We start from the raw sequence: 22,596 nt of genomic DNA on the forward strand, positions 1-22,596 counted from the left end.
TGTGAATGGGACTGTAGGCTGACAGGCTCTATTAAGACAAACTGCCTTTCTCATCGGAGAGATAAAATAAATCAGGTGTTTAGTCAAATTAAAATACTTCAGATGGAGCAGGCCCTGGGGAGCACTGATCCACCTGACAAATCTGAGAGAAACTCAAGACAGATGTGTTTTGGGGATAAGGAAGACCCCATGGAAAAAAAATGCACTGCTGTCTTTGGAGTAAGAGAATAAGATTAGAACAGAGAAAGAGAGCTGCGATATATAATATTTTATGGAAGCTGGCATATTTACTGTATATTTTTTACTAAGCTTTTTGTTTTATCTGTTTTTATGGCAAATACATTTTACAGACAGCTATATTTTTATTTTAGTTATATATATCTTTTAGTCAGCAGAAGAGTTTATTTACTGGTAATGATTTCAGGAATCTCATTGCTTGCTGCAGTAAGTGGATGCAAAACAGATGATGATGGCACACAGCTACTGATGACCTCTCTTGGCCCAGCCAGATCAGCTCAATCTGGTCTGCATTCTGAGCAAGTTGTCTTTTATTGGTATTTAAACTGTAAAATAATGGTTGGGATTTTCCACTCTAAAATTAAATTATACCTCCCCACACACTGTTCATGCAACAACATTCTGCATCTTATGCTTTTTCGTGTCTTGAGCAGTGTTCATTTAGGTGTCTTGCAGCTTCATGGAGGTCTCATTATTTTCCAGGAGCACAGCGTACATTTTGTGGTCATCAGTTCTAATCCTGTTGTTGGGTTACATGGCACAGAACAAATTAAAGAGTAGAGTACTTTAAATGGGGTTGTTCATTTTAGATGTGTTTCTCTTGGGGAGGCGGGGGGGACCCAAACCCAATTACTCTAAGTTCCTGAATAAGAACAGTTACTTATGCCTGCTACTATATAAAATTTAAAAAAAGAAAAAGAAGTGATCTTATGTATTTGCTGCAACTTTACTGAACAATTCTAACTAATCATAACAAAATAATCAAATTTCATAGCCTTAGAAGGCATCCTTTATGATAGCTTTCTATCCATGTTATCAAGCAAATACAAAGTGTATAGGATAATATGAAAACAGAGCAGGAGACTGATATCTGCCTTGGGTGTATAAAATATTTTATGACTCTAAGATCTGAGCCTGCATCACAACTCCGAAGCTGCTTGACAGATGTGAAAGTCTCAAGCTATGGTTTCCCAGGTGGCAGTGAATGGCAATAAGTATCATCCGAGGCAGCAGGTTGCTTCCCATTGGCTTTCCAAAATAGGGGGAATAACTGATGTTTCCTAGATATGGTGGGCGTGTCGGTGCGTTTTTCTTTGCTACTACAATCTTTTATCTGTGAAAATAAATTTTAGTATATGATAACATACTCAAAAGCACCTAAATAACCCTTGATCCATGGTGCAAAATTTTCAAAACTTTATCATGTTTGAGTTTAAGAGGGTTAAGGTAATTCTATTTTGAAGTCATAGAAAATTGGACTGATGTCAACAGCATAGAGTTCAGCACAGGCTAATGGATCCTGGCAAGGCAGAGAGAAGGCAGCACCTTCCCCTGGCTACCTACATGCCTAGGCTTACCTTCAACCCCCCCCCCCTTTTTTTTTTGAAACAGCTTTTGCAGAGAACTCTGTTCTATTCTTTTAATTGCTCGTAACACACAGAGGTTTTGCAATAAGTTAGTTTAAATAGTTGAGTGTCCTTTGGCTTTAACTTCATGCATCAAACATACTTTTAGTGACTGAGGAATTTTCTAACCATTTCTAAAATTTCCACTAAGACTTGAGAAGTTATTCCTGTTCCTTGTCAAACAGAGGCCTGTGTCACATGTATACTGAGTTAGGATTTGTCGCTACGGGGTACTCAAACATCAGTTTGTGCAGACTGTTTTGAAACTAAGATAATTAATAGAGTCTAAGAAATTAAATAATCTTAATACTTTCATTACGTTGTAAAATGCAATTAAGAAATGTTCAAAAGAAGGGTTATGTTTTGTTTCTGGAGGTTTGCTTTGTTTAGAGTGAATAACTTAAGCCGTGCAGTTTCTCTTTGCATAGAAAGTAAATGTAGACATAGAAGTTTTCTTGTATGCCACTTTTGCAAATGAATGTCTGTTTAAGAATAATATTGGTTCCATCATAGCATGGTGTAAGTAGTAGAGCATCTTGAGTTTGTGACCTGCGTGGCAGAGGTCTGTTTTGTTTCCCTCTCTTTATGAAACCTGTCAACCTCTTTCTTCTCTTCCCTAGAAGATACCCATCTTACCCCTGGGAAGAAGGTGGAGTCATAATTTTGGTGACAATTTCTCCATTCCCTCCCAGGTCCTGTTCCTCACACATTCTTCTCCTCTTCAAAAAGTCCTGTGACTTCTTTGTCCCAGTCCTCTATTGTGAATGGAGGAAAAGAAGGGCGCTAATACCCTCTATCTTCTTATGTCACTTCTCTTATCATTGGGGCAGGTAACAGGCTTGACTAGGTCTTGATTTGGCTGGCTTCCTCTCTAGCTCTCAGTTCGTCTGTACAAGATACAATTGGTTCATTTATCCCATGTCCAACTGGAAACCTCTTTCAGGTGCTCTTCCCGTATTCCTGAACTGCTGCCTTACCCTGTTATAGTACTGTGGGTCTGCGATGCTTACGTGGGCAAAAACACTGTGTGGTTCAAATACAGGAGCCGACATTGCTCCTTGTGACAGATTAATATGTTTGTACATAAGACAGAATGTTTTTGGATGGATTTGCAAAAGGACCCTGTACTTTTTACTTAGGAGACCCATGCAATTTACCCATAAACAGACTGTTAAGCATCATTAGTGCAAAGAATAAATGTACCGTAGTTTTGTATTAATTAAGTACTCTCTATAGAGCAGACTTTGAAAGTTAAATGAAAATTTTTAAGCCATTTTCTCAGGTTAGCAATTTCTCTTGCAAGTATAGCTCATTTTTAATACATATTCCATAACCAAATGACCCACCATATACATGGGTATTTTAGAGAAATGATCAATAAACTATTAAACTGCTTTTTTCACTGAACAGTGTCTTTTTATATGTATTTTAACATTTTTACATATTTTTAAAAAACAACACAATATATAAGTGAAAGAAAACTATGTTTAATAAACTGTGAACAGTAATACAGAATGTATTAATCACACTGGGCAGGTTTAGATGGAAAAGATACAGGGATTTGTACAAAGTGCATCGTTAATTACTCCCGTCAGAAAAAAGAAATACTCTATATCAGTCTCTCTTCTGCTTCAATTTTTTTATGGGCTCTACTGCTTAGAGCACAGGCAAAGTTATGTGCTAAAATGTTTTGGGATTTGTTAGAAAAATGTATATTCAAGCTGCCACTTGAAATAAGCATGTTGGTGCTTCTGCCAGTTTTTTGTGAATATTGTTAGGTAACTATTGTCTATCTCATGTTTACAGTACATCTTTCCTGCACATTTAGGTACACCAGAAAGCCTGGCAGAAAAAGAGCGACAGCTCTCTACCATGATCACGCAGCTGATCAGCTTACGGGAGCAGCTCCTGGCTGCCCACGATGAGCAGAAAAAGCTGGCAGCTTCACAAATTGAAAAACAACGGCAGCAAATGGACCTTGCTCGCCAACAGCAAGAACAGGTGAGGCTTCCGGAAAGAAACCTGTGAAAACGTTTCATGCAGAATGCTTATCATAAACATTGTTCTGCTTGGTGCTTCCTTTCGTCTTTTTTGTTAAAAGAGCTTAAATATCTTCAGAAACTGCTTTTTTTAACATAAGGAGAAAAATATTATAGAACCCTGAGAGAAAAGTGGGTGTGGAAATTCAAATAATTTCTTTGCTACTGTGATTTCATTTGGTAGATTTTGCAGTTCCTGCTGCTTGCACTGAGATGCAATTTCGGGAGTTACCAATAAGCCCGAGTATAAGCATTATTTAACTCTTCCTCTTTTTGACAAGAAAATGATTGAATAGAAAACCCTAAACAACTCCCAAACCTTCAAATATCTTAACCCCCCCTCCCAAAAACAAACAAACAAACCTTATTTTAAAAGACCAGTTGTCCAAAGAGCTGTTCTTTTCTCTTTGTACAAAAGTGTGACAGCAGTGATCCCATACAGTAGTCCCCCAGGCATTAGATCAGACAGATCCAAATTAATGTGCAGTTTTTAGGAATCTGACATTATTACTAGAATTATCTTTTCAGTTAAATGTATTTTATAGGATATATACAGCAATATATGCTCTGTTGATTTTAATGAGTTGTGACGTCTGGTATTTTATGTGCTTGAGTATTTGCCCACATGTAGGAATACGGACTCATCCCCTAATGGAAAATAACATAAAGGAACACTGTAAAAAATCAGAAGTTAGAATGTCATTTAGCCATCCAGAGATGACACAGTAATTAACTATTGACACTTGTGAATAAGCTAGCACAAATTAATCTTGACACATTTGCAGACGAGTGATATCTTACAGTGAACACTTTGTAATTATATTTCAAAATGAAAATTAAATGACACTTAAAACTAGGTTGTCATGCTCAATGAAGCAAGCATGTAGCTCAACCGATAGGCAAATAAAATTCAGAATTTGAGCCACATGGTGCTTGTGTACCCTGCTTTACTTTGTCAAGCCTATACATCTAGACTATGCTTTAGTAATTGCATTGCAGTGTATTGGATACATTTTCTAACACAGTACAGTTCAATCTAAGAGGAATCATTGACATTAGATGTCTAGTGGTATGTTTCTGGTTTTCATTCGGAAATGAATGTTCAAATGCTATTATATTGTACAAATGGTTACAAAAAACTGTTGACCAGCAATCCAAACTCGAGCAGATCAGTGTCTTTACTCACACAAAGTAAACAGAGATCTCACCATTGCCTTGACTCTGACTTAGTATGCAAAGTAGCAGCCAGGTCACCAGCAGCTCCAAACAACTCTCAAATTAGGATACTGTATATCTGTGAAAAAACATGCAACTGTCAGAAAGAATGATCATGATGCAGTTCCATTTGGTGTCTGGTTTCAACGTGTAATTACAAGTAATTCCTTTCTGAAGCTGAATGTCACAATTATTTTTCAATTACCTTCCCTGAGATATAAGCAGCAGGGGCAACATGGACAGAAACCTGCCAGAACTTATCTTTAGTGACAGGCACTACAGTCCTAAGATGGAATAGCGCACTCACTATGTTACTAATTAACATACATAAAAGCAGTACTCAAGCACTCATACAGGTGTTTCTGTAGCAGAGTTACCTTACAGTTGCTTTTCCAAGCATAGGTGCTGCTGCCGGCCACAGATCTGACGATAATTACTAGAAGCCCCGAGTTCCCAGGAGCTGCCCCTATATTGCCTAGTCACAGAGGCAGCCCCGCTCGAGCCAGCTTTTTCATTAGCAGACTAGGGCCTGATTCTCAGTCTTCATTCACCATGCTGTAATCCATTTTACTGGGAGATTTGTCCAGAAATATTTGAACACCAGGCTTATAAAGGGTGTTTGATGCCTACTATGGGCATCAGTGTAGCAGGCTCTGGTAGTGGCTTGATTCCTTTTCTGAGCAGTACTTTGCTCTGATCCCAGCCCCAGTAACACATGGAGATCAGTTTGTTTCTTTGAGGCCATATGTAAGGCTTAAAATATGTATGGATTTTGTGTTGATCCCCCACACAAAAGTGAATTTTAATTGTAGCTGTGGAAAAAAAAAGACCCAGAACTATTTCCAGGCAACAAAGTGTGAGAGATTAAGGAAATAACAAACTTGATCTCTATGTGTGCACGATTACAAGCTGCTAATATGTACCTGCAGATTCCTTATGAGGTGCTTTATCTGAACAGTTTGCACTAAGGCTATGTGATTGTTTATTTCCAAATCAACCTTGCTACATTTACTGTAATTTCTTTAAGAAACTTTTTACTTAGCTTTCTCAAAATTAAAATATATGCACTTAATATATCATTAAACTATATATTTCATCAGAGAGTGAGAGAGCATGAACGTGCACACATGCTAGGAAGAGGAAAGGGAAGGAGATAAGGAGGGTTATTGCCAGGACTGAAACGATGGACTCAAGTGACCAGACTACCTTTGTCACCAACTTCATGCTGTTTTATGTGGTTTCTCTGCTCTCAATAAATATTTATAGGAGGGGAAATTATACTTGAGAAATGAAGGTAGCAAAACTGCTGAGCTGGGGTTTCTGGGAAACACAAATCTAATCCTTGTTTCAGTCTGCTGAGCAGTCAGCCTTCGAAAGCAGGGCTCCAGTTGTTCAGCCGGCTCCCGCAGCTCCTTCCCTGTTACAGCGTCGGTGTTACTGCAAGCACGAGCGGCTCTGCAGCCTGGGAGAAGGAGCCTCTTCCCCTCTGCTCCCAAGTGCCGCTTCTGGAGGCTGTGCAGGAATGGAGGAGCCTGGCAGGAGCGTCTCCCATGTTAGTCTCTCTGTCCTGCCTCTGCCCTGCGCCTTCGCTTCCTTCCACACGTGTTAGAGGAGAGATATATTAAACCTTTGCCTTTTCAGATCCCTGACTGACTCGATAAAAGGAAAATAAGAATATCTATGCATTTGACAGGATTACGTTGAGGATGAGTTACTGAGCATCAAGTACTGCTGTCTTTGACACAGAGTAAGACTCCGCTGCCTTGAGTAGTTCCAAGGAAGATTTTGAGACTTGCAGGAGAAGTAATGTACTGCTCATTGTGAATGAAGTTAGAGAAGCTTGCCCTAAGAGCTTGCACTGAATAGTGAAACATCTATAAATACTAGCTAAGGCTCCAGATCGGCAAAGCAGGAAAATGTGTGTTTAACCTTAAGCACCTGAGTAATCCCATCCCCATTCAGCAAAGCACTTAATTTTAAGCATGTGTTTCATTCCTGTTGTAGCTAGCAGTAATGCATCATAGTCAAAGTTCACCACAGGCTTAAATGCTCTGTTGAATAGTGATGAGATTATTCACATGCACACAGCTAAGCCTATGTTTCTGTGCTTTGCTGAGTTGAGGCCTATGTGCTTAAAATACATATTTCTTACTGGATAGCTACATTTGCATATTGCATTTGTTTACATCATGTTTACATCATTGTTTTCATTTGTTGTATCATGTTTACATCATGTGTACAGTTACCTCTAAAACAGTCATTTTTAAAAAAAAATGATGCTCAATAAACATATAATAAAGAATAACTAATAAGAAGTTTTCACTCAATAATATTGAAGTATCAATATTACTGTTTTAATTTAATGGAAATTTTATTTCTAATAGATTGCAAGACAACAGCAGCAACTTCTGCAACAGCAGCACAAAATCAATCTACTGCAGCAGCAAATTCAGGTCAGTGTGTTTTATTGCTCTCTTCTGATTATACTTAAATTCCATTTATGGAGGGGGAAGGATCTAAAATAAAGCAGCCACATGCTTTACTAATAAGCCTCAGTAAAGATGCTCTTTATGGAGAGTCTTTGTGCCTTTGAAAATTATTGTCAAACATCTTTTTGGTGGAAAGAGCTTTTATTTAATAAGAAACATTTTTTTCTGAAAGTTATGAATTATCTCTTAAGTCTTACCATTTAACTCCGGAATCTGCAATCAATTTGATTTATATTCTATGAAGTAAAAGCAGAGTTTCAATTATTGTTTATAGATTTCCTTATTCTACAAAGGCAAAATTGGCTTTGTAAGGAAAAACTTATTATGGAAAGCACAGGGAATGTTTTCAATTTCATTAACTAAAGCAAACAGCTATAGAATAGGACAATAGACATTGAAACAGCTCTAAGTCCCGGGCACCGGTCTACTGATGCTCAGTGACCTACAGGTATACGTATGCCATGTTCCTTTTGAGTAATTATACCTTCACAGATTCGGGAGCATTCTGGAAGCATTTGGTTGTCTGTGCCCCTACTTAGAGCCTGTTTTAATTTTGTGCAAATAAACCGTTTCTCAAGTATATATGCAGGTGGAGAGTGATGTGTGTACAGGCATTGCTGACATGTGACTGTATTACCTTTTCTGCTTCCCATTTTGCTTGAAAGCATTTCCATGGGCCTGTTCTTTGATTTAAATATTTCATTCTGGTTTGATAGCTGATTGTGCTGCCAGTCATTTCTTATAAGGTTGGATGATCTGTTTTCCCCCTAATCAGCTGGTTGCCATGTTGTTATATGCCAAAAGTGAAGCCTTTCCTTTCCTCATCCCAAACCCAATGTGCTTGTAAATACTTTTGCAAATTTTATAATGCAGTTTCACTTGGACTTTAATGGGTTTAATTAACATTTATAAATGTGCTGATACCTGGGCTGAGAGACATGACTGAATTTAAAGCATCATTATTGTCATCGCCTATTGGAAGACTGCAGTTTTGAGAAGAAGGCTGCATGTTCATGTTAGGGGTACATAAGGGATGGAAGATATGAAGCAGCAGTGAAAGTGAAAAATGCATCACCTTCTCCTCTAGGCGTTATTTGCAAATCTGGCTTCCGAAAACAATGAATCATTTTACTGCATATAAAAAAATCTTTACTTGGCATTAGAGCAAAGAAGAAAACATAGCTGAATCTGTTGAACAAAAAGAGAGTAATTTACATGAGTAATATTTTTAATTTTTTTTAATTCCTTTAAAAATTAGGACACAAAAAGAGGAATCATAACCAGGTCATTTTTGTATCTGTTTGGAGAGTGTGGTTATGTTTTACTGGGAAGTATCCTGCTCTGTAGTAACAAATTTAAAGGCACTGCACATTTTGGTTTGCCTTTTTTTGGGGGGGTGTCTAGAAGTCATCTAAGTCTTATTAATTTCTCCTATACATCTCCAACTGGTACCAAGAGCCTTGTGAGCCAAGTGTCAATCAGAAAGATGCCATAGGAGCCCTAGGATGTTGGAAATCACCAAAAGTTTGAAGTGACATATATAAATTTTAATTTGGGGAAATTTTTTTGATCATATTTTATAGCACTCCACATAATCTTTTTCAGGTGTAATGGTTTATATTATCATGTCATAATTTCAGAAACTTTATTTTTACAGTTGCTGGCTTTGATTAACTACAAGAGCCAAAAGCCTACAGAAAGGCAAAAATCTGAAGTTCTTTTTTGTGCTATTATTATCTTCTTATTGTAAGGAAAGATTTAGGCTTCAAAGAGATTTCTCTAAGAAGAAAGTGCACACAAGGCTCTCAACTTATGACTCCATGAAACGAATGTTACGTGAATACCAGTTGCTGCCCTCTTTATGGCAATTAGAAATCCACCAGTTTCCTGGAGAGTCACTATAAAATCTTCTTTATGGTGTGTCAGTTTGAGGCAATGTGAAGAAACAGTGACTCGTATAACACTCATTGCTTTCCAGGAGCTTTCCTGGTGTTCCCAGTCTCATCTCTTCTTTCATGGGAATAAACTCCTATCCTGATTGCCTTCCAGTTTTTAAGGGTCAGTTCTAAACTTGTGCTGAAGCAATAAAATAGTAAAAATCTCTCTCCCTCAAAGGATTTTGCTGTAACTTGAATGTATTGCCTCAAAGGAAGGACTTTCTAAAAAAAGAGCATAGTTTCTGTTGCCTTTCTGTTAGTGGCCCAATATCCATAGTACTCCACTGAGAATGGTGAAGATTTACCCTTCCGCTGAGTCCAGGGAAATGCTGTGCTAGAACAGTCTGTAGGTTCATTTTCTTGTTCATTCCCAAGTTTCCTCTTGCGTAATGCTGAACCCTTCACAAGTTTTCTTTTGTGTCCTTTCCTATATGTATATTCAAACAACTGTTTTAACTGGTGCAAATGACAGTTCTGTTCATGTGAGTTAAACTATTTCTCAGTAACCCTTCCCTAAATGCATTTCTTTTAAAATCTTTGCCAGTATAAGCTACTCTTACTCCATAGTTCCTTAGTAGTTTGGGCTCCTTACTTATTGTTTATATATTATATATATATGAATATATATATATTTACATGGAACAAGTTTTACTTGTGTGTGTCAAGTGACTCTCAGGAGTGACTTTCAGCATGTTTTCTGTGCCAGCTTGTGGGCCAGACTGGTAGTGGGCTTCTCCTCATCCTTAGGAACCTCATGGGTGCTACTGTGAAGCACTAGGACTGTTGGGCAGTTGCCTTATCAAACACATATTGGTCTTACAAGGAGCTTTCTAAGAAACGTTTGTTAGGATTATGGAGCAGTTTGTTTCCTCGGCTAAACACCGGCTCACATAGTCCATTCGCTCATGAGCCAAGTGGTGGTTCTTTGTGTATTTGTTCTGACTAATTTTGTGGCAGGTTTGTTAGCCAGGGCTTGCTTGTGATCGAAGTTAGTTGCTAGGTCTCCTTGGCAGTTTATAAGGGGCTTGTTGCTGTTGAATTGGTTACGAGTGTTGCATTTTGTGGAGACCTGTAGCTCCCTGAGGGCTATAGGTGAGATGCAGGCAGCTGAGCGATGCAACGCTGCACTGGTTCTCCCTGGTGCCTTCCCAGGGTCTTTGGATGAAACCTCGGCACGGAGCTTGAAGTAGTTGCCATGAAGTCACACTAGTGACTCGAGGTGGAATTCATCAGATCAAAAGGAGGTATCTACAGTATAGACTCTGTGGCTCAATTAATTTTCCACATTGTTTTTATAGTGAAAGAGAGAAGCAGAGTGTGAATAGTTTTAGGATGCAATTCATCTTGTCCTAAAGTAGACACTTAAAATATGTCAGGTGAATTGTTGCCTAAAATGGCTGTTTCTCTCCATTAACTATAAAGGATGTGGATGCCTATAGTGTAGAGATCTGAAGTGAGATGAGGTGAATCACGCTCTCTGTGGCTTGAGGGGAAAAACAATTTTCTAATAAAACTTTATATTCCCACTTCAGTTCTTTGGGCTTGGTAGAATTCTACGCTGTGCCCCGCTAGTATACTTGCTTTTATCCAGAGTGTGTGTTAGTTTAGAAATTCTCATGTGCAACCCTTTTCAGGAAACCGTGATCACTTACGTGGGATTGTTGTCTATACTTCATATACAGGGAAAAACAATAGTACTCTTCCCGGAAAAACAATAGTACTCTTTCCTGTCACTCCCCTTTTGAAAAGATGATAAAATGTGAGTAGCACAGGTGCCAGTTCCATCTGGACATGGGCCTATTCATGGCACAGCTACTTGAAATGAGTACAGTATGTTCTCTAATATTCAGGAGTAGGGCATTGCTGATGCAATGTTATCATCATATGAGACACACTGTGTACCGCTCTGATCTTCTGAGGTACACTGTTAGTTTTTAAACAATGATTTTCATGAGTAAGTGCATCCAATTTAGCTATCCCTTTGAACAATTAAAAATAACATTAGATGAGGCTTACAAGATTTCTGTCAACAATATATATAAGTAGAAATAGTCTACTATTAAAACACACATCATTCCCTGGATACCCACTGCGTTAATTTACATTATTTAGTATTTATTATTTACATTATGATTTATACTGTGTTATTGATTTACCATTTTAAACACCTTATTTCATTTAGTTTCTTTAAAGTCCATTTACTGGAGCACCTTGCTCCAGACTTGTTAGACATCCAAACCTTTGCCAGCAGTCCATCAGGAAACATAGCATGTGAAAATAACATAGGTATTTGAAGAGTATTGAGATCATTAAACGTTCTTCATAATTGTCTCATGTTTTCTAAGTGAAGATAATGTTGCTTTCAGGGTGGGGAAGAGCAGTTTTGTCTGTTGGCTAAAGGGAGTGTTTGGAGTTATTCTCAGTTCTGTCTCTGATTAACTATCTGAAATTTGGCAAATCGTTTCCTGTTCCTCAATCCAAACAAAATATTTTGAGAACCTGAAATGAAAAATTTCAGTCTATTATTACTTTTCAGCTCAAATGTTCATACTCCTCCTAGGGAAGAGGATAAACGCTCTTCTGTAGGGGAGAATGCAAAGATGAGATGAAATCTATTATGCCAAACTATAATCTTCATTCTGCAAGGTATGCAGACAAATCATTCCTTTAAGTGGAAATAAAGTTGAGAAAGCACAGCAGGGCAAGTAAGGACTATCAGATCACGCTCCAGGTTGATTCAGATTTGTTAAGAAACTTTCATTTTTTATTTGAAATGTGTTCTTAAAGTAGTAGAGACAAAATGAGGCTACTCCACGGACATCTCAGTCTATGCTGTGATAGGGAAACCCTAGGGATAAGAGGAAAAAAATGTTTAAAGGAAGAATTTGGCGGTGCATCATAAAGAGAAGACTAAATTTAAAGAATGAAGGGCTTGCATATGTCTAATGGTCCAAGCCTTGCAAAGCACTTGAGGCCCTGAAGTCCCTGCAAGTTCAGTGCCTCCTTGGCAGAAGTCAGTTCTCACAGTGAGGCTTGCCGAATGCTTGTGACCTGCCACGTTCTGCCGAGGAAGGTGGCAGGAGCGTTTCCTCCAGGATTTCTCTACATGCGGAGGGGCTTAAAGGAGGAAAGTCCTATGGCTTTGCTTCTCTGGTGGGTAGGCTTCATTAGGGCAAATCCTAAATTGTGGCTGAAAGTTTTAAAAGGGACACTGGTTGTTGAGCTTTTCTGAAGAACCTTGTGATGATTATCACAGTGAAAGCTAGTCCAAACTGCTTTCTCCATTTCCCTTCACCTTATTCCTTTAGTCTGTACTATGGTAAATGCCATCGCAGAGCATTTCCCTTTCTCTTTGAATCAGGTATAATTTCCATTGCATTAAAAAGTTGGCTTTCTCTGCTCTTGTAGGTATTCTATTTTAATTCAGCCATTAGAACTTATTCCTAAAAGTATTTGTTTTCTAAATTTAATGTACACATTCATGCCCCATAGGTTAATATCAATGCTCTTACATTGTCTAGTTCAGTCAAAATGAGTGAGCATGATTACTGTGATAGTAAACAAACAAAAGAATAGTAACGTAAAAATTACAATTATTTAAACTGTCCTTGAATATGAATTGTTTGAATCATACTTAAAACTTAAGAGGCTGAACCAATGAGTCTCTCTTGTTATCGATGATTAACTACCGAAAATTCAGGTACCTGGTGAGCTGAATAAGGACCATCTCTTTATGTGAAGTACATGTCTAAAGATCAGGAATAATTACATTCCACATTAGCCTTCATGGCCTCCCTGACCTGGTTAATTAATTTTTTGCTAGGATAATAATAGTAGAAATAGATTTAAAGATATGCTTCATCATTAAGTATGTAACTGACCTCCAGTTTTAAGAGCTGAACCTTTCATTTATTGCCTTTGGGAGACAGGTTAAACCTCCTAGCAGTGAGCTTGCTGAAAACGCACAAGCTGGAATCTAGTTATTGTCAGTCCAGCTCACTGTCTGTAAAGTGTATTTAGCATTAACAAGTGAAAAGTCATTGCAGTGCTACTGTTCTGGCACTAGGGAATATTCTCCCCTCACCACTCTCTTCTTCTCCTCCTCCTCCTCCTCCTCTTTCTCCTCCTCCTCCTCTTTCTCCTCCTCCTTCTTCTTTGTTGTTATTGATCACGAAACTAATCCCCTTCCAGCAAGCTCTGAACAGGACCAAATAAAGCCATTGAAAGCAATTTGATACATCTATTGGCAGGGTGTTCGCAGATCAGATACTCCCTTCAAAGAAAATGAGGGTTATAAACAAAGCTTAGAAGTCTAGGAATAGCCCCCAGCTTCAGCAAACCCTTAAAATATTTTGTAATTGTATCTTCAATCATGAATTAGCCAGGAAAAACAGACCTTTTTTGCCTTTATATTTCACTGCTGTATGCTGTTTTTAATTGCCCGCAGGCACATTGTTGTGATCTTCTTTGGAAGTTTAAAACCAGGATAAAAATGCAAATGTAATTATTTCTTTTATCTAATCTAATTAACTTTTAAAAGTAATGATAGATGCACTGCAGCCTGCATCAAACATTTTAATAATGATATTTCTGGATTAAAGAATAGGTAAAACTACTGTAGTAATTTTTAAACAGTCAAGATTATGGCAGTTGAAAATGGAAAGTATTGTGGTGTCTTAATAAACTATAGCTGTAGCTTATTAATTTACGGTAGAGAAGAGACATTTCCCTTAAATTCCAGGTTGTTCATGAATTGTTTCCCCAGTCATTGGGGTTTTTTTTGTTGTCATTTTTGTTTTGTTTTGTTTTTACAGTTCAGTATTAAAAAATCTGTGACTAGCTTCCTTCTGCAGAGCAGTTGTCCCCATGGAAGAGAGAATTGCCATTATGTGCCTGTAGCTGGCTGCTAAATCATTGATTCAAATTTGCAGGGCTCTGCCGTAGGTGTGGCATCACAGCTTCTGTCCAGCTCATAACTTGGTTAGCAAAAACAGAAACTGATCCAATGGAGGAAAGACAAATACACTAAACATCAAAGTAAAATGTTTCGTATTTTATTTTATTATTACATAGTGGCTTATTAATGAGTTCTAAAGTCTTTTTTGATAATTACACAACCAAAAGCTGTATTGCCGGCCAGCTTTTTCCACCAAAGGCCATCTTACAGCTGGCTAGCTTGGAATTTTCTCTGTTGGCAATGTGGGAAGAGAAGTGATGTGGGATCCTTGCCCTTTCCCAGCTGCCCAAGGAGCAGGACCATGGCTATTTCACAGACCTTTCTCCAGCTAAAGGCCTGAAGTGAAACTTCTTGCAGCCACAGGCCCACCTTCTGCTGCAGGGAAGGAACTGGTAGACCCTTGCTTTAATGGATACTCCAGCTGTGCTCCCTGTCCTTCATTCAGCCTCTTCCTTGCTGAACATACTTTTTAATGGCAGTGTCGTGGTGGCCAGAGGAAGACAACATGCTGTGCTAAAGGCTCACCCCTTCAGTGTTATTGCCTAAGGTTCAGTTCTCGCACCTCTGTCCCCCATTCATAAGGATCCAGCTATTTGCTCTGCCTCTGAGGCCCTCCGCCCTGGGAGATGAGATGTATCCTGGCAAAACAGAAAGTAGTTCTGGATTTGACTCAAACATAATCCGTAAAACTGTATGGAGTCGGGGAGGGGGGTATTTTTATTTTTGATATGACCTTTTAAGAGTTAAAATAGCTTCCTTACAGTTTTCTAATTCACTATATGTTTTTTTTCTTTCAAATAGCTTTATTTCGCCTACCCAAGTCTAAACAAATTGTATTTAATGCAAAAATTAAACCTTGTGTATCTCTTTCATATGACTTCTCTAATTACGGAGCAGTAAATGGTAGAATAGCATATGTTAGCAACGTGAGCAGCAGTCTATGAAATGAGCTACAAGTTAATAAAATGATCTTGTGGTGTTGGCCAAATGTTAGCACACATGTTTCGGAAAGTGATATTTCAACAGACTTGAAGAATAGGACTTTGGCACACGGGTGCCGAACATGATCTGTTGTGTGGAAATTAGTTAAACCAAAGTAAATGTCATTGTTCCTCAGGCTCATGTTGGGACAGAAAATGATAGTAGCTGCCTTCCCACTTTCCCTCTCCCACGTCTGTTTTAAAATTGGAAGTGAAGGCACAGGCATCCATACTCCCCAGTTCAAGTGCTGCTGCTGCTTTCATGCTAGAAGTGTTGTATTGCAACCTCACCAATGGCTTAAAGGCTTCTTCTCAGCTGTTTCTCTGTCAAAGCCAGGCGCTAAAATCTCATTGATTCTTTTGAGCCCAGAGTTTCATTCTACAGCCTTTGCTTGCATAAGGGCCTCAGATTGGAGCCTCATTCATTCAGGGGCGGATTATAACATGCTTCTGAACAACAGCCAAGGATTAAGTGACTATCTGCTACCCACCTGTACTGCTGCTCAGGGATCACTCTCCACTGGTGGGCTGCCCAGCCCAGCCAAGCTGGTATGCCAGCGTGGGAGTGCCAGGCTATGGGAGCCTCTGTGCTAGCTCATTCCTCCACCCTTGGGTGGCTCCCAAAGACTGTGGTGGAGATAATGCCCCGCTGAACCCTTCTGGTGCTAATCCTCTGGTAGTGGAGGTGTGCATCAACCCCTATGTGAGGCTGTGCCGTCAAAGCTGCAGTCTAACCTGTTCAGGTCAAAATCAGGCTGCATAATGGGAAGTATTTGCTCCCACACAGAAAGCCAGTTTCCTTCCTAAGCGGCATGTGCACAAACTAAAATGTTAGTTTGGAGCTGGGAGCAGAACTGGGAGCAGAAGTTCAGCCAACTGGCAGCTTTCCAACAGGGCTGGTCCTGTGAAGTCTTACTTGCTTGAGTAATACTTACATAGCCAGGATTTGATAACTTGTATATCTAAGTGTTACTCACATAAGTGACTGGGGAGCTCAAATGAAGAATGAAATAGGACTTAGAATATTAGTAATGTAATTGGGACATCAAAGATATAAGTGAGGCGCAGGGCTATGGGAAGTGATTTGTTTTATTAGACAAATAGATGTAGTGGGAAAAAACAGGCAACCTTTTAGGCACACCAGCTCTTTTTCAGGTCTCACATCAGCATTACATTGAAACATATCCCAGGACTGACACAGAAACTGCCTAAGATATTGGCCTTTCATTTTTAATTAGTTACTTTTTCAGTGATGATTCTTGTGATTGACAACCATGTGATGGCCAAGAGGGAAAAACAATCAGGATTTGCATTACATTTTTTTGCTACTTAACACATTCATCAGGAGATAGTGAATAAAGAAAATAGTTCATAAAAGTTAGTATTGAAATGACTTGATTTATGGAGATATTCAGGTATACAGGCGAGATTGGAATGTGATGATATCAGAGGTCAAAATTTCTGTCTGCAGAAGCAGGTATTTGGAGGAAAATGATGAAGTGCAGCCCCACATAAAAAGGCCAAAAGCATTTAGAAAATAAATTGTAAAGTACTTTTTGAAATCTCACAGTAAAATCTTAAATTTACCAGATGGTCTAAACTCTGACCTGAAGGATCAAAGTGGTTTTTAGTTGTTATAATTAACAGTGTATAAAAAGTCTGTTACAAGACATGATAAATTTGTTGTTCAGTGTTTGAAGTAATTGTGGGAATGATCAAGAATACAAGTGTATTGTCGAATCAAATTTTGGCATGAAATCATATTTTAAATATATTTAATGTCATGACAGCAAGGAAGAAGTAAGCACTTTGCTCACTGAATGCATTTGGGAATTATGGATTTCCGTGAAGAAAGAAGTAGTATCTACAAACAAATAAATGAGTGAACCAGATGTAGTTTAACTTTTGGTAAACATTTGATAGGATATACAAAAAAGTAGAACTAAAAGGAAAAAAGATTTCTAATATTCCTTATATTTTATGCAACCAGCTAATCCAGACACTGGCAAAAATGTCAAAGCATAGCCCCCAAGGAAAGCTGAAAACAGCCTTGGCCTGGAGTTTACCTATCTTATTTTAAAGTGATCGTTAAAGTAAAGAAGAACTGGTTTATGGTTGCAATTTACACCATGTTTCCTTTTGTGTGTTACAGTAGACACCCCCCCCCCAGCTAACTAGATAATGTAGTGGGTTATGTTGTATGCAAGACTTCAACTTGTTTGAAAGAACTAGTCTTTTATATAAATCTTATATATATCATCTTTAGCAAGTCAGGCATTTGCACAGCTTGGGTAAATTATGTCTATATTGAGAATGTAAGAAGTTACACAGTGTGCATTCCAGACTTGAGGGATGGGAAATAAAAATTGATATACTGTGCGACACATGATATAACACAGTGAAATATCTTTTAAATTCCAGAGGGATGCACTGACATCACCACACTTAATTCATATACAGTAACTCCCACAAAATGTTATTAATTTTAAATTGAAGTTTGTAATCATTCAATAAAAAGAAAATAAATGATGTAAACAGTATACAATGGTGCATTATAAATGCTGAATTCCTCTTATTCACCCACCCAAAATGACAGTATGTTAAGAAAACATTAAAGTTGTAACACCAAATAATAAAAGCAAAGAAATTCACAGTTGATGGTGAAGTGTGAAATCCATCTTGAGACACATCACTGCTCCACAACATGTAAGGGTACCCCTGAGCTAGGAAACTTTATTTTAAAGTAATATATTAGTCATTTTTATTCTGTGAACTAGAGATTAGCCTGGCGGAGGAATATGTAGTTGCTTTAAGATCAGGTGGACAAATGAGTAGTGTGAAGACTAATATACAACAGCCTTAAGTGGGTGTTTGCTATGGATAACAAAATAAAACTGATAGTGCAATGTATTCCTAATAGCCTAAACAGAGACTGGGATTCCTTATTTGACAAAGCAATTTATATAATATAAATATAAATTAGAAATGTAGAAAAAAACCCTTTTTCAGAGGAGGGTGTCTGGCCCTTGTTTTTGCTACATGAAGAAATTATTTTTATTGAAGATCTCTGCTATCACTTTTCTAGCTTTGCCTATTACAGCTCATTGAATTTTATTGGTGATATATTTTCAGGATACTCATCTCTATTAGTAGAGTATCTGAGTGTCTCACAAGCTTAAGTGCGTTATCCTCACAAAACTCTTTTGAGGTAGAATAAGAAGCGTAGATGTTCAGGGGCATCTAATTTTAAATATCTAATTTGGGTGATTGAATTGGGAGTTTTGGCTCCATATATAACACAGTCCAGGTGCTCTGAATTACCCACTGTTGATTAGACAGGGAATCTAGGCTCCTAATTTAGGCACCTAAGTTAAGTCTCTTAAGTGATTTGTTCCAGGTCTTATATGAAATTAGTGAGCTCTGAAATCTGTGGTTTCAGAATGCGTAGGGGGATCTCTGACTTCTTGATCTTGCTTTCCATCATGATTTTTTGTCAAAGTTATCACTTGGCTTCCTTTACTCTGATGGAGTTTTTAGCCAGAGTGAATCCACCATCTTCAAACCTTTTTTCCTTAGCTATAGCTTCACTTCAGCCAGCCGGAGAAATATTTGCCTGTTCCTTTCACCCTGTCCCCTGCCTGAAACAAAAACCGTTTCAGCTAGCTTGAGCCTTTCATGTGGTCATGGTGCTGACCAGAAGTATAGACATCGTCATACAGAAAGAGGCAAGCGGGGAGGGCCATGCTCACCGAAGAATTCCGTAGTTTCCCCAATCCAAGCATTTTCCTCACAGGTAAGGATCAACTTCCATGACTGTGAGACATCCTTTGAACAGTGGCTTATTGAGGAGAGAAAATAATTTTTTGTTCAAAGAATGCCTGCCTTTTTTTAGTGGTCCCTTGCATGTTTTCTAGGGGATTCAAAAGACTTAATTGAAACATCTGTTAAATAATGTTTTTTATTTAATCAAAATGGCTGCTTCTAAATGGAGATCTTGCATGCCACATTTTAGGCCAGAGTATATTTTTACAGCCAAGTTATAAACCTCTGAAAAAGGGGGCTTATAATGGAAAGGTTGACACAACATTAATTTTAGTGTTGTAAACGCAATGGTATAATTTTGGAAAAAAGCCTTTATAGCTCTGCTAAGATATTAATTGCAGGAAATTACAGCATATCCTATTAAAGTATTATGTCAGTGGCATACATAGCGTATAACACCTTTGCATATTCTCCCTTGTTTTCACGGCAACATTTTGCATTTTGATCTTTAAAGAGTAGGTGGATAAAGTGGCTCAGAGTTTCTGTAGCCTCCATCATTATTGCTTAAGCTGCAAGTGGAAAAAAAGCCTGGATAATGCTTCCTTATGTCCTATCCTAAAAACAGATCTTCTATTAACCAGTTAAATCCAATATGGTCATTTAGGAATGACCCAAAATCTGCTGAAGTTAAAATCTTTCATTTATTTAATGACCTTTCGACCAGGGATTTGAATTTGGGCCCAATCCTTACTCACACAAATTAGCTTTAGTCAGAATTTTTCCATAATTACAACCACTTTTATGACAAGCTTATTTTTTAATGATAGGGCTTACTTTTATGTATACTTACAGAATCATTCCCAGTTGTTACTACTTCATGGCAGACCCAGTCTCTTAGCTTTCTGATTTCCATTCATTCAATTATTCAGTAGTGCATTCTGTGTAGATATGGTGGAGAGGATGGTGTAGATCTCCATTAAATTGAACAGCGCAGATGTGTAGACATTGTGCAATTTTTATTTCAAAGAAATAGGTTATTTGCTGCATTTCTGCCACTTTTAAGGCTGCAAGGGCATGGTACAATGGTACCATGTTTAATTTATAGGAATTTGTTCTTGTAAGATAATTATTTGTTAATATCTTGCTTGTAATGTGCACCTAATTATAGCATTTGGGTACAACCTAAGGTTGGTCACTGGTTTTATCGATGCTTGCTATTTTTAACTGGGAGGAATCACTATCACATTGGTTTCCTTTGATTGTCAAATCTTTTAGAACAAGGGCCACATCTTTGTATTTGTAAAGCACCTCATATTGAGGTCCTGATCCTGTCAGGCGTTTTTTGACACTATATTCACACAAATTTGCAGTGATAAATATGAATTAATAATAACAATATGCCATTTTTTATGTAAATGGGACCTGGAGTCTTGGTATCCTCTCTCTTTTCCCCTTGAAAGGCAGCGGAGCACAAACAATTGTTTTCTTTTATGCAAAAAAAATCCTGACTATTGTACGGTGGATTAATATCTAACAAGATGGAGAAAAGGCCTTCTCAAAAAAAGCATGGATAGGCAAGTTCATTGGACTGTTGATGTTTCCTATTAATTGCAAGGCTTAACATACAACCATTGACCATATCTGGTTTTACTTATCAAATCCAGAACTGCTTTTTCTGTGCCTGCTGAGCAGGGAAAGCTCCATGCTGTACCAGTTTCTTTTGACTTGGGGCTCCCAGTATCATCAGGATTAAAACTGTCAGAACAGTCAACTCTATTTTGTGGTTTTAAATACAAAGTGTGATATTGTTGCCTGAGAAATGGCTTGCTTTCAATGTGTTAGTTAAAAATTGCCGAGTGGACAAAACAAAAAGGAGCCCTTTTGATAGCATGTGTTGAAATACTGCTTTTAAAATCTTTGGGGAAGAAGATATAACTTTGCACTTCAATTTGTTTTTATTTTACACTGCTAACTGGTCTTCATTGGCTTAATCTTACACTCAAGTATAAGGAAAAACTCATGCTCAAGTTAGAGAGAGTTTTGCTTCATTGAATGCAGTGCAGGGTGCCATTTCCTCAGCTGGTGTTGTTCATTTTCTCTCCACTTATGTCAGTCTAATACTGAAAATACAGAGTTAGGCCCTCTTTAAAAACAAAAAGAGCTCAACATGGAAATGACAGCATTTCATTTTGCTTTTTTTATTCACTGTAAAATATTCCTCTGCTCTCTGTGTGCATTTATATTTGAGGATAATTGTACCCATCCGTTCTAGAGTTCTTGGAGGTAGATGATAGAGTATATGAATATTTTTTTCTTGCACTGTGTTTTCTTCCGTTATCACTTTATGTAATTAATATCTTTTAATCATCTGAGTCTTTTTTTCTTTTGTTTTATCCAGAATAGTATAGATACATCTTTGTGGTAACACTGTAAAGAAAAAAAAAACCAAAATGATTTCCTCATTAAATTACTTTCCTGTTTGATTTGTTTTAACTGAGAAAAGACTCTTTTCCTAGGCAAGGCCATATATTTGTCATTTTATTTACCTGCTTGTTTTACTATCAGTTGAAATACACATACATTTCAGCTGTAACTTTAGGAGGAGCAGAGTATAATAGTAATTTATACAATAGACACTGATGATTATTGACCATTAAAGAGCAATAAAGCATTTCCTGTGTGAAATAGATGTAGCATCAAATGTCTTTATTTCTGACAGTAAATGTTTCAGGTTTACTACACAGGTATTAATGCTACTATTTAAAGGTAAAAATCTGGCTACACTCTAGCAAACGTAGGTCACCTCTTATAAAACCAATGGAGTTGCAAGCAAAAGAAAAAATACTTTGAAGAAAGTCCCAGGCTCATGTGTATATTAACCAGAGCAGATGAAATGATTTATTGGGTTTTATACACAATCTGTAAAGGGTAAGCATTGCTAACAGAATGAGTGGCAGCCTCAGGGAGCTGAGTAGCCCCCAGGGACCAGCCTTTGTTCCTCTGGACTTGACAGGCATGTGTCCCTGTTAAATGAGGGCTTAATTTCTCTCATATGTGCACTATTTCCAAGCTCAACAAAGGCAGCCAGGACTGGAGCTATTTAAAAGAGCCAGCTCAGGAGGAAGCATTCCTGGAGAAAGGGGATGCTAAGGGGCTAATTACTCACCATAGTTCAGCAACTGATTTTTTTTTCTTTTTTCTAAGCAAGGTTTATTAACACAGAATTGCCACTTTCATTTTACATAAATATACATCAAAATTACAAGGGTGTTATTTTTCTTTGCAAAATAGCCATTTTAAAGGCCCTGCTGACCAAAAATTAAGTAAGAATTGTGTTCGTTTCAGGTTAGGGCTGCAATGAAAGTCATCACCTCTTTAGCCCGGGGAAAGATTTCTTCCATGAGGTGCAGAGAAATTACTTCTCCAATGTCTTCCTCTTCTTTCTCTGTCTCCCCCTCTCGCATAAAGTAGTAGGCCTCCTCCTTAGTGCTTACTGCCTTCATGTAAATATGTTAATTAAAATTGTCCAGATAAATGGTTCAGCATATGTAAAGCTTATTAGTATTTGCTCAAT

The 22,596-nt window shown here is 37.9% G+C and overlaps 1 protein-coding gene across 14 annotated transcripts in view; it reads left to right on the forward strand.

Annotated features, from left to right (window-relative positions):
• The window catches only part of SOX6 (SRY-box transcription factor 6), a 381,215-nt gene that overhangs the window by 226,298 nt on the left and 132,321 nt on the right, over positions 1-22,596 (forward strand). For all 14 annotated transcript variants that reach the window (XM_067296074.1, XM_067296075.1, XM_067296072.1 and 11 more), the window contains 2 exons: positions 3,472-3,644; positions 7,282-7,350. In XM_067296074.1, coding sequence (XP_067152175.1) covers positions 3,472-3,644; positions 7,282-7,350 — 242 coding nt within the window. The remainder of the gene's footprint in view (positions 1-3,471; positions 3,645-7,281; positions 7,351-22,596) is intronic.

The sequence above is a fragment of the Apteryx mantelli genome, chromosome 4, assembly GCF_036417845.1.
Source record: "Apteryx mantelli isolate bAptMan1 chromosome 4, bAptMan1.hap1, whole genome shotgun sequence".
NCBI lineage: Eukaryota > Metazoa > Chordata > Aves > Apterygiformes > Apterygidae > Apteryx > Apteryx mantelli.